Consider the following 12,879-nt stretch of genomic DNA (forward strand, 5'->3'; position numbering starts at 1 on the left):
TATTTCATGATGTGATTTGATAAAAAATAGTTTAAACTTTATTGAATGATGATAAATGGTATGAGGCATGGGCGTTTGTGCCTACTATGTGGGCAGCACTGTCCACATGCTTACATATGTTAACATACATTACCTCTACCCTGTTAGGTAGATGGTATTGGTAACCCCATTTTTAAAGATAAGAAAACTGAGGCACAGAGGTCAAGTTACTTGCCTAATGAGACACAGTAAGTAAGTGACTGAGCCAGTATTTGAACCTTTAGAAAAGCACATAAAAATCTGGTTGTCCTGGAAAGCATTCCTGCTGCCTCTGAGTGTCAGCATCACTTGCCTGTCCTGTTTAGCTATTTGTTGGGTAATGTTTCTCTTTCCTTGAATTGATGATTGAGACCATCCATAAAGTCTCTTACCTTTAAATTGTGGGAGGGAACAAAAGCCCCTTTTTAGTGGGTTTCTTTGCTTTACTCTCGTGGAATTCTCCCACAAGAGCAGTGCATTCCCTGAATCAGGATGGAAGAAATGAAATCACTCCAGTTGCCCCACTCTGCAGTACCACAGTGTGTTTGAATTCATAATGAACCCAAGAGAAGCTAAGGCCACACATCTTATAACACACACACGCACACGCACACGCACACGCAGAAAGGAAAGTCTTTGGAGGGTTTATGATGCCTTAAAGCTTCCCAATATCAATATTTCAAATTGTCCCTTTGTTTGTTACTCCAGGAGGTTTTTACACGCTGAGGCAATGCACCATAGTAAGATGGCTGAGAGGTATGCCTTTGTTTTGTTTTTGGACCTCAGGTGCATAGACTTGGTTTAATCATAATCCTTGTGTCACTCATCATTGGTCCATGCATGGCTCTTTTTTTCTTTTAGTTACTTAATTTAATTAGTTATTTTAAATGATGTTAATAAGCAGCCATGAACCTACCAAATAAAAGCTAGAACCTTGACAATAACCTACTTTAATCATATCACAGCCTCTCCCCCATGACCTGTCCCCCTTGCCTTCCTCCACCTGAGGTAACCATCATGCCTGTTTTCTTTTGTATATATTTTTTGTTGCCATCTGTATGTACTCATAAAAAGTTACATTTTACAATTTTGGTTGCTTTTAATTTTATATAAGAGTATCATGCTGTTTGTAATCTTTTGGGAATGACTTTTTTTTACTTAATATTAATATTGCTAAAGTTTGACCATATTGTCGCATATGCCTTTATTTTATAACATGAGATAAGAGTAATTGTGAAAGAACTTTCTGAATGTGCAGGCCCTTCTCAAAGCTCAGTTTTAGGAAGGAAGACATACGGATATGGAACTTCTTTTACAACAATTCCAGAGTGTACTCCCTCAGAAAGTCTCCCTAGAGGTCAGCATATCCAGGTTGAAGACCAGGTTGGGGCTGCTTAAGGGAATTTGTAGATATTCTGGGCAAGTTTATTAACCTTTCCAAGCCTCAATTTTCTTATTTTTAAAATAGATATTATAGTAACTTCCCATTGGCTTTTTTTTTTTTATTAGGGTAAGAAGAAAATACTTGTTCAGGTCTTTCTTTAAACAAAAGTTATTCTGCAGTGTTGTCAGTTTTGTGGAATTACACAAGGTAGAATTGTTTCAGAATTGTGAATACTTTTTATAGTTGCTAGTTATTCAGAACTCTCAGTGATGGGTGATGAGCCTGGATTACCTATTTTTGAAACTCCTCCATAGCATCAGTTTTAATTCTAGAGCATTTGATTATAGAAGCAAATGAGAGGGTATTTAAAAAGTAAAAAGCTTGTGCTAGAAAGTTTCTCACAAATGTTATCTCCTAGGCTTCACTACTTTTTATCCTATGTCTAGTTTCTGTAAGTGGCATATATTTTTCACCTTTTTTTTTCCCATATCCTATTCAATGTATGACATACTATGATAAGAATTGTCTTTAAAAGATTGCACTGAAGGTAATAGTGACCTACTTTTATGAACATATATTCTTCATTCATAGTTTTTATAAGTTACTATTTATTGATTATTCAGAAACCACAGAAAAATAATTCATCTGTATAGGTGAACTCCTGAAGGAGATGGGGGGCATCAAGGATGATTTTTATTGGGGGAGTTTACAAAGCCTGTGTGTGAAACCTTTAAAAACAACTTGCGGGCGGTTAGGGGTGGCAGCTTTATTGCTGTTTAGTAAATATTAGCATTTTGTTGTTGTTGTTAAGAAACGTCATTGACAAACAGCTTATTATTATTTTTTTCCAGCCTTCCTTTATGGCAAGATTGTCATGAGTTATGGAGTAAAAAGCGAAGAAGACAGAAGCAGATGGGCATGACTGATGATGTTTCCACAGTCAAAGCCCCCAGAAAGGACCTGTCTCTGGGCATGGACGACAGCAGAACCAGCACACCTCAGGGTGTGCTGCCGTCTGCACAGCTGAAATCTCAGGGCAACTCGAATGTAGCACCTGGTCAGTAGTTCTTCCACGGGTTGGTTTTCTTCACTGTGTTTTGTGGCTGGTGTTAATTATATTGCTCTGGTGTTAAAGCACTTCTGGCTGAAAGTTGAACGTATTAAGGTTTATTCACTGAGCTTGACATTTCCTTGTTATTTGCTTGTGCCAGTACAGATGTCAAACGGCTACTGGCACCACAGTATTAAGCACTCTCAAGGTAAGATTAATTTGTAAAGAGAGCATCAGGTAACATATGATCAGTGATTGGTCACATCTCTCCATTTTCTTCTTTTCCCCGTTGCAGGAGTCAGTAGGTCTTTTATAGGGCTGTTCTCAGTGAGGCTCAGCATTCCGTGTCTGTGGATGCTTAAGGAGTGAGAAGAAAGATAAGGAAAACAGCTGGAAGTCATAACAGAAGCTCTTTCATGCTGTTTATAGTGTCCTTAGGTCACTTTTAATGTACTTCTCATTGTATTACAAAATCTCAAAGACTGGAATCTGATACTGCACCAGGAATGGCTTGATGTATGAAAAAGAAGGGTATTTGGGGGAAACTTAAATTTCTTCCTCTGACTCAGTCTGTTGTAAGAGTTAAGCTTCTTCATGAGAAACTAACCTCTTCAGTGTTGTCAGAGGTTGTTAAATTCATTCTCTCATTTAGTTAGCAACTTTTAAAAAAAATAGAATTTACTCCCTCATTTTGCCTCAAAGATCTAGAAAGCATTCAGCTTTAATTTTTTTAAGTGAAGACAGAGACTGATAGGGAATAAATATATGTATGTGGAGGTGGTGATTTATTAAACATGAAGAAGTAGCCCGGCACTTAGTAAGAGATGAGTACATACTGACTGATCAGTTAGTTGATTGAAACAGATCTTTGGATCAGATTGAACTTTTGGTGTTGAGTATAGATATAGAGTAGATTAGCTGAGAAAGCTTGAGAAAGATTACCATTAATGCTTTTCCATGTAATCTGCAAGCTTATACTTGACCTTGGCTGGACTACATTAAAGTGCTGATACTTGTTACTTTAAAAACCAAAATAAATTGTTACTTGTTGCTGGAAAGTATTTTTCAGAGTTTCTTGAAATAGTGGATTCCCCTCATATGTGAAAATATTTGCTATATGCAGCTTTGGAGAAAACACACCTCTTGTACCACTGTATCTATATCAAGTTCAATATTATTTCTCATGTTAAAAATACGTAAAATTTGGAGAAAGGCAAAAGAAGCAACAAGTTTTCTTAATTTGTGTTTATGTTCCCTGTTTTATGTACCATCTACTTCTGAAAAAGGATTTGAGATGGCAGTAACAGGAGGGTTGGGGGGCGGTCAGGTGTCCCGGGCAACGGTTGTCATGTTCCTTAACAGGACCACCAGGGCTTATCTCTGCTCTTCATGGGACCGAAATCCGTATTCCACTAGCAAACCTAGTGAAACAGAGGGTAGTTACTTTACTCTGTTTTCGCGGATAAAACATGAATTCTGGGCTCATTTTGTTATTGTTTCCTAGCTCTACATATTTAACAGCTCATTAATAGTGAAGAGTTTCTTTTTTTCTTTTTCTTTTTGCATTTTTTTTCAAACTATCACTATTAAGAAGTGAGAATTCTAGTGTTTTTTTTTTTTTTTTAAATAAAAATGAATCCTCTGTGCTCCATTTTCTTCATCCTCAGTAAGTGTCCTGAAATAAAAATGCCCCTTCTGGAGGTTAGACACCATAGTAGAGTGCTGCATTGAGCTCATGGGGAGCTCACCTCTGCTGATAGACAAGTGAAAGGGGAGACGAGCAAGGCTGGCTCCTGGGTGCAGCTGACAAGCTTGGTGCCTTATTCATCCCTGCAGGTCACGGAGAGAACTTGCAAGAGTTTGTTCTGAATTAATCTAAAAATAATATTAAGAAGTAATAAGTACCTCAAAGTACCTCTCTTTATATATAAGAGAGAACATATAAAATGATAGCATTAATCATCAGGTTTTCATCTTCTTGGAGTTCTTTTCTATTAGTCTGTCATCTGTGGTTGTGGAACTTGCTTGTCAGTGTGTGATCACTGAACTCACACAATAGTATTGTACGCATTTGAGCCTTGTTATATATGACTCAGATAAACTTGCACGAGAGCCTTTGTAAACCATCACCAGTCTAAACTGAAAACTGGAAAAAGAAAAACAACTTCACCTGTTTTACTGGTGATGAATTAATACCACCTTATATGCACATGATGAACATGCTTCTGTAGGAGTTCCTAACTTACCCATAAGGCTTAACTTAAAAAAGTAATTTGAATAAAAAATATTTTATCAGACAGTCTGCAACATCCTGGTTGCATTTTCTGCAAAGATAAGGTTAGGCTCTTAGAAAATAGGCATTATTTTAGACAAGCAGTACAGTGAGTGTTAAGAGTTCAGACTCTGGAATCAGAATACCTGGGTTCAGATCTCAACTTGGGCAAGTTATTTAGTCTTTCTGAATGTCAGTTTCTTCTTCAGTTAAAAAAAAAATGGGGCCAATAATAAAGCATGCTTTGTAAGGTTGTTGTGAGGAATAAAAGATACCAAATGCTTAGAAAGTCCCTGAAATTGTAGTTGTCACCATCGTCATCATTCAGTCCCACTCACAGCTGCTGTTTCCTGCTCGCGTCTGTTTCACGGGGTTCTAGTAGTAGCCTTAATTTTCCTTCTGAAGTATTTACCCTTAAAGATCATTTATTCACAATGGACTGCAGTTTTCTTTTTTGTTCTATGTGCAGTTACATCTTAAAAGTACACAAAATTGAACTAAAATGAGATTATTCCCTTTTCAAGGTATTTCTTAAACGCTGCCCCACAAATGCACATTTTAATATGGCAGTGCAGAGCTATTTCGGGGGCGGGGGAGCTGTGAATTATGGCAATTCTAATTAACATAAATTTTGTCTTTAGTGAAAACAGGCCCTGGACAGCAGTTAAGCTACAGTGAATTGGCAATTCTACTAAACCTACTACAATCTAAAACAAGTGTTAATATGGCCGATTTTGTTCAAGTGTTGAACATTAAGGTAAACTCTGAGACTCAACAGCAGCTAAATAAAATAAACCTTCCTGCTGGAATTTTGGCAACAGGTGAAAAACAGACAGATCCATCAACACCACAGCAGGAGTCTTCGAAACCGCTGGGAGGAATTCAGCCCTCTTCTCAGAACGTCCCGCCTAAAGTGGAGACGGACGCCACCCAGGCAGCCGTGCAGAGCGCGTTTGCGGTTCTGTTGACTCAGTTAATAAAGGCCCAGCACTCAAAGCAGAAGGACATGCTGCTCGAAGAGAGGGAGAACGGATCGGGACATGAAGTGTCACTGCAGCTCAGGCCACCCCCGGAACCGGGCACTCCGGGAGCGGGTGAGTGCGCGGACAGCAGGCCCCAGCACGGCCGTGCTCACACCGCTTTCTTGCTGTCAGTGGTCGTCTGTAATGTGTGTTACTTAGCAGGTTTGCCTGGAGGTGTCCTGAAAATTCTTAGGTCACTGGTTATAGGTTGGTTTCATAGTCTGTGTGCTCCTAGGATTTGAGTCTTTAATGAATTATCTGTGTGCGAGGAACTCGTTACGAATGCTGTAGGTGTTTCTCAGGTAAGCCTGTGGTTAAGAAATCGTCTTTTACTCCAGCTACAAGAGGACTGCCAGAGCAGAAACTTTATGTATGCAGAAGCTTTCACTCTCCAAGCAGTAAATAGATACATGTGAGATAGCTTTGAAAAGTCAAATACAGTAAAACTTCTCAGTCACCATCACCATAGGCTTAAATGGGAGCAGGCAATATTAGGATTGTTTATTCCTTTTTCCTTTTCATTTAACTTTTTTTTCTTGCCAGAGTTGGAACTTCTAATGTTCTTTAGGAAACGTTGACTACTTTGAACACTTAGTTTCCCATGGTAACTTCTGATTCTCTTTTCTTGTTTTGTTTCACTCAGGGCAAGATGACCTCATTCAGCACCAGGATATGAGGAGACTGGAGCTCACGCCAGAGCCAGACCGGCCTCGCATTCTGCCTCCTGATCAGCGGCCTCCTGAACCCCCCGAACCCCCACCAGTCACGGAAGAGGATCTGGATTATCGGACAGAAAACCAGCACGGACCCACCACTGGTTCTTCATTAACTGACCCTCATGCCGGGGTGAAAGCAGCCCTGTTACAGCTACTTGCCCAGCATCAGCCCCAGGACGACCCCAAAAGAGAAGGTGGTGTTGATTACCAAGCAGGAGACACTTACGTACCCACTTCAGACTACAAGGACAATTTTGGATCCTCTTCTTTCTCTTCTGCTCCGTACGTTAGCAGTGACGGTCTCGGGGGCGGCTCCGCTCCACCGTTGGAACGACGCAGCTTCATTGGGAACTCAGACATCCAGCCTTTGGATAACTACAGTACTCCTTCATCTCATTCTGGTGGTCCACCTCAGCCTTCTGCCTTTTCCGAGTCATTTCCCAGTTCGGTAGCTGGATATGGAGACATTTACCTCAATGCTGGTCCCATGTTGTTCAGTGGAGACAAGGACCATAGATTTGAATATAGCCATGGCCCCATCGCAGTCCTGGCAAACAGCAGTGACCCTTCCACAGGGCCAGAGAGTACTCATCCTTTGCCAGCAAAGATACACAACTATAACTATGGTGGTAACTTACAGGAAACCCCGGGCGGCCCTGGCCTCATGCATGGACAGACCTGGACTTCTCCTGCCCAGGGACCTGGATATTCACAAGGATACAGGGGACACATTAGCACATCAGCTGGCAGAGGGCGAGGCAGAGGGTTACCATACTGAGTATCTGTTTTTCCTCAGGCACATCATTTTTATCTGGAAAGACTTTTCTAGCTGCAGTTTAAGGCAGCAATCCAAGAGACTTGAATAATATTAATTCAACAACAGCTTTATTTTTATGTGGAAAAGGGTCTTGCATACAATAGTTTAAAAGAAAAAGACAAAAAAAACCTTTGCTTAAATTCATGCTGTTCTACAAACTAGATCTATTGATTGTACATCTTCACAAATTCTAGTTAACAATTTTATTTTGTATTCTTGCAGTTTTAAGTGGATGCTAATCTTAGGGACATAAAGGTCTTTTATGGCCCTCTTGCAGATCTTCTGAACTATGCACATTTGTGCTTTTTTTTGTAAGTTTGGACCAACTTTTATGTAACAAACAACTGACCCCCCCACCCACCCCCGCCCCAGTTTTACAACAATCAGAAAGGGCACTGATTTATTTGGTATTTTTCTTTTTACAAAGCTACCTTTAGTCAAAGGTCACTGTCAGTCTTTGCACCTGCTTTCAGTGTTATTGTGAAAGGTGTACTTTGTGCTCATTTCAGAAAATAAAACACAACCTTTCTCTTGATGCAGCAGTTTTATAAAAAAAAAGATGGTCAACGTTATTTTTGGGTTTTTTTTTTGCAGATTATCATAGCCTAGCAAAATGCATTCAAACGAAATAGTGGGTTTTATATGAAAAATATGGGTAGGGGTGGGGAGGGTAAGTAAGTGCCTTAACAGGTAAGCTTAAGGTCTGAAGAAGTAGTTAACCTTTACACCCATTTATCTCTAAAGGGAATCAGTGCGTTGTAGTGAAGAGGCAGGGCGCTCTCAAAGTGTTGAGGGGCTGCCTGTTCAGCTCAGTTCCTGTTAGATCCATCCCCCCGTCTGTCACCCTTTTCTCCTTTCTTTGGGCTGTGTCACCTTCCACTGCCACCTTCTCTTGATAGGAGCGTGAGAGCAGAGAAAGGGAGTCCAACTGCAGTCAGCACCTTTTGTTACTTCCGAGAAGTTCTAAAAAGCTTTGTCACTTAAATGATTGAAAGCAGCAGCTAAGTGAGAACTTCAGGGTACTGTCTTCTTTCAGGCTGCCGTATTGTCCCCGTTTCCTTTTGCCATGGGTAATTGGAGGGCAGGAGCCTAGAAGCAAAGCTTAATAACTGAATTTGCATAGTTCTCTTAAAGTTCATGGGGGGAGGGGTGGCAAACACCATTTTTTAAGTTAATGCAGTTACCATCTTAAGACAAAGTTAACTCTGTTCACTTTGTTAACTAGAAACATTGCCTGGATTGAATTTATTGAAGCAAAAAGAAAAAGTAGCGCAAGAAAACCTCTTACGTTCCCTCCTCTCATTTTCTGTGAGATTGATTATGACTTCTGCGAGACCTAGAGTAAATTTATTTTAGTTGATTTTAACTTTTGTTTTCTATTAAAAGCAACAAAGATTGATGGACTAACCCTATTTAAACTGTAGTTACATCAAGTCTAACTAACGTTCTGTGCACATTCAAACACACATACACTTAGAATAATTTAGAAAGGAACCAAAGGTAAATAACCAGTGTTTCCATTAGCACTAAAAGGCAAAATAGACTCTGGAAATGAGAGTTGTGCCAATTAACCATCTTGTTTTAACTGTTCTCCTGGTAACTTATTATTTAATTGGAACAACTGTTATCGAATGGAAGTTTCTCCAGTTCTAAAGTCAGTCTTTTAACCCTGTGCCCTCTGACTTGTGAACCTTCATTTCATAACAGTATATGGGAAGCATTGTAGTTTGGTGACAGTAAGAATATTTTAAAGTAAATAATTTACATTTTACTGCTATAAAATGAGTTGATGTCAGTTGACCATTTTATCTTTCGATGGAATTTTTTTTGTTATTGGGGAAAAAAATGAATGGAAGAAAAAATTATTTTGCTTTTATTTGAATATTGAGTACTAACAACTTACAATAAACTACATTGCAGGAAGTGAAGAAATATTTTGAAATTTAGCAAAATAGCTACAGTATTCCAGTATCTGAAATTTTAATATGGTGAGTCCTAGAGCTTTAGACTTTCCTATAAGTGACAGTTATCTAAGTTATTCTTAATAGTCACACTTGATAATTCTGCTGACCATAGCAGCTAACCTAAAATTGAAGATATTTATGTGACATGAATAGCCTGTGTTTTAAAAATTAAATATTTTATATAAAATTGAACTGTGTTTGGATAGTTTTTCCTAACATTTCAGTTATATATTTATGTTGGAAGAGTGGCTGGGAGGACAAGGAAATTGTTGCTTGAAATTGATAATTTAAACTACAGATGTTAATATTATTACCCTAAGACAGCACTGATTGTGAGATGTAGCAGTATTTTGTACACTAGTTAGGAAAAATGTTGCCACAGTTAAACCACAACGCGATGCTAAGATGCATCCATTGTAATTGATCTTTCCAAATTCAGAGATGTTATTATATGAAAGAATGTTTCTTAAAATCGATGAAATGTGGTAGTAAAAATCTCAATGCATCCTTCCATACCATTCATTTAATACTTAAGTAAATTTGGGTTAATAAAAAGAGCAGGGTTAGGATAGCACTAATTCTGTATGTTACAATAACTGCAGTAAGCACTGAATATTCTTGAGTGAAATTTAAGGAACAGAAGATACTACTTAAGTTTTTGGGGAAGAAACAGGTAAGTCAGATTACAAATGAGAAGATGAAAATAGAAAAGACTGGCCTACCAAAACAATAAAATATTTATTTATTCTCTCCCATGTGAAATTCCCTTTTGTATTTTCTGACACAGCAGGTTTTTCTGCATGTAACTCAGTATGCTCCTCAAGTCTTCAGTCCACTGTTTGTTGGAGAGTTGCAGTCACCCGTGAAGTTTTAAAAGAGTCTTTTAAAACTTGAAGGATTTATTGATTACAATAGTTTGTGAATGTGAAAGTAAGGTAATGCTTTAGCTGTGATGCAGATCTTCACTCCGTCAGTTAGAAATATTCAGTGCCTGCCACGTGCCAGGGGCTAGCACCTGGGATACATCAACCAACACGAAGGCACTAAATCATGCTTCTGGTAGGCTGACGGTGCGCAAGAAGATTTAAAAAGTGGAGAAGCTAGTAGTATTTGCTACTCTTCAGCTGTATTTAAATTATACTTCTGTGAATGTAAGACATGAAAATGTGTCTTTGTAAAATTTTAAAGTCAAATTTGAAACAGAGAAAGTTGAAAGAAGTAGAACTGGAAACCCAATGATGAGAATAAAATTTTAAGTTGAATCTGGCCAGTGTGCAGCAGGCCAATTTGTAGGAAATAGCAAGATTCTTGAGAAAAATGGAAGGCAAATGGGTTTTAAATGCTTCCAGACTAATTTTACTGGTACTTCTGAGTTAAAGTTTTGCTGTATTTCCTGTGAGCTTAATCCAACTTCAGGTGATTTTTCATGCTAGGGCTTTTTATTTTTTAAAGTAAAGCTGAAGTATGAAATTTGAATAAAGATCTACTGATTACCTGGACTGATTTTGACATTTCAAAAGTCTGAACAGGATGTCCCAATAACCTAAAATCATCTGGTCCGTCTCTAAACTTCACAGCTAGGAAAAATGAGATTTAGATGGATTACCAGTGTTGTTCTTCTAAGCCATATCAATTCTATAGTAAATACTTTTTAATGAGAATGTTTACTGTTAAAATTTTTACCAGTGTTATAGTAAAATAAAATAATTAAATTTAGAATACAGAACAACTAGTGTAACACAGATGGCTTTAAAAAGTCAATTTTAAAAAGGCTTCAGGAAAAAATAGGAAAATAAAATTTTAGAAAAAATTAGGAACTATGGATAGTCTTTAAGGAGGTTCCTCATTTTCAATTTTAAGACAATAGTTATTTAGCCAACAATTAGATAATAAGACTGAATTTTTCATTTAAACTTACTTTCTACTTGTAGGAGAAAGATCATTATCAGCAGGCCTGCAAACATTGCCTTTGAATTCTAAGATTTTATAATTTCAAGCAGTTTTATGAGGGGAGCAATGGCTTGTCATTTACCAAAGGCCTTTCCAGATAATTTATAAAACTGTTTCTAGTGTAATTAAAAATAAAAGCTATTAAGAGAAAATAAAGCTATCAAGGGGTCCAGTTGAAGATGGGGAAAACAAAATTTTGATATATTGGAAAAGATCTTGCCCTTTGAATTATATAGACTAACATTTTGTGTGTCTTATTTCTTTCACCATATCAAATGTCCCATTAAAAAAATTTTCCAATTGAAAATGCCACATTGAAAATGAGGCTCTGTAGTGAATCACTCTTTAAATTTTTTTTCAGTTAATTTGTTGTAAAGGTGTACTTTTTTGCAAGAACTTTTAGTAAAGTCTCGTAATTGCTAACTAATGTGTTTAATATAAGCCATTTGTTTGACAAAAGAAAAAAAGGCTGTATTTGATAGTCTGTAAATAAACTGCCCTAAGAATTCCAGGCTATTTTTATCCTTGTTTTCTTCTTGCTCATATACAGAACAGACTCTTAGAAATAATCTGATCTGATGAAGATGACCGCTTGTTACCCGCTATGTCATGCTTTATAGACAACGCTTTAAACTCGGGACCTTTAGTTTTTCCTTTTTATATGTGTACATATTAAAAAATGTAGGAATACATCCAGAGATAACCATCATTAATATTTTGCCTTTGATGAGTGTTTATAATTGAGTATCTGATTTTTTAAACAATGGGATTATATTGCCCATAGCTTTGTAATTAAGATTTTTTTTTCATTTAATAATATATTGTGAAAATTCGTCTAGGTAAGTAATTAAATTCTACCCTCTTTTTAGTGATTGTAAGTTACTCCTTTATAGAAAAGAACCATAACCTAACAATTCCTTATAGCTGGACACAAAATATTTCTAACTTCTGTTATAAATAACGATGTGATGAAAATCTACATCAATACATATGTATGAACATAGAAACATACATAATTTCCTTGGAATTGCTAGTCTAGAGTGTACTTTTTAACTTCTGCTGTATCCAAATTTCCCTCAGGAAACGTTTGCAGGTTTTCATTCCAATTAGTTTCCTTTTCGTTTCCCTTTTCATTTCAAGCTATGTTGGATGTTTAAAAATGTTAAAAAAAAAAGTTAGATCTTTGCCAGTTTGATGGGTGAAAAATGATCGTTTTAATTTCTATTTCTTTGATTACTAGTGAAATTCATTATTCATGTTAGCCAGGTGTCTTACTTATTAACTATTTATGTGTTTAGTTACTAGGTATTTGTCTCTGTGGCTTAATATAAAAAAGTAGCCCTTTCTAAACTATAATCTTAAAAATACTGTGGTGTGTTCTGATAAAGGGAACTTTACTTCTCTTGCTTTCTACTTTTATAATTAATTCTAAACCATTCTAGAATTTATTTTGTTAAATGTTGTGAGGTAAGGTTCCAACTTTATATTTGTCCTGAATGGCTGTACTGATTATGGCAACAGCATCTGTTAAACAGTTCATCCTATCCCTTTTTAAAATATCTGTGTCTCATCTGGGTCTGTATCGGAGCTCTCGGTTATGTTCCATCCCGATCTTTCTCTTCTGGTTACAAGGGCACTTGGATTATACACATTTGTCACTGTAGTCTTTTCAGTCACTGTACTTT

The 12,879-nt window shown here is 37.2% G+C and overlaps 1 protein-coding gene across 2 annotated transcripts in view; it reads left to right on the top strand.

Annotated features, from left to right (window-relative positions):
* CDK13 (cyclin dependent kinase 13) overlaps positions 1–11,703 on the top strand; it is a 104,247-nt gene extending 92,544 nt beyond the window's left edge. The window contains exons 12-14 of one of the 2 annotated variants that reach the window (XM_032484258.1): positions 2,254–2,459; positions 5,367–5,819; positions 6,391–11,703. In XM_032484258.1, the coding sequence (XP_032340149.1) occupies positions 2,254–2,459; positions 5,367–5,819; positions 6,391–7,241 (1,510 nt within the window). In that variant the 3' untranslated portion in view covers positions 7,242–11,703. The remainder of the gene's footprint in view (positions 1–2,253; positions 2,460–5,366; positions 5,820–6,390) is intronic. The other variant, XM_032484259.1, reaches the window with a different exon arrangement.
* The last annotated feature ends 1,176 nt before the right edge of the window (positions 11,704–12,879 follow it).

Source organism: Camelus ferus, chromosome 7, assembly GCF_009834535.1.
Source record: "Camelus ferus isolate YT-003-E chromosome 7, BCGSAC_Cfer_1.0, whole genome shotgun sequence".
NCBI classification, from domain to species: domain Eukaryota; kingdom Metazoa; phylum Chordata; class Mammalia; order Artiodactyla; family Camelidae; genus Camelus; species Camelus ferus.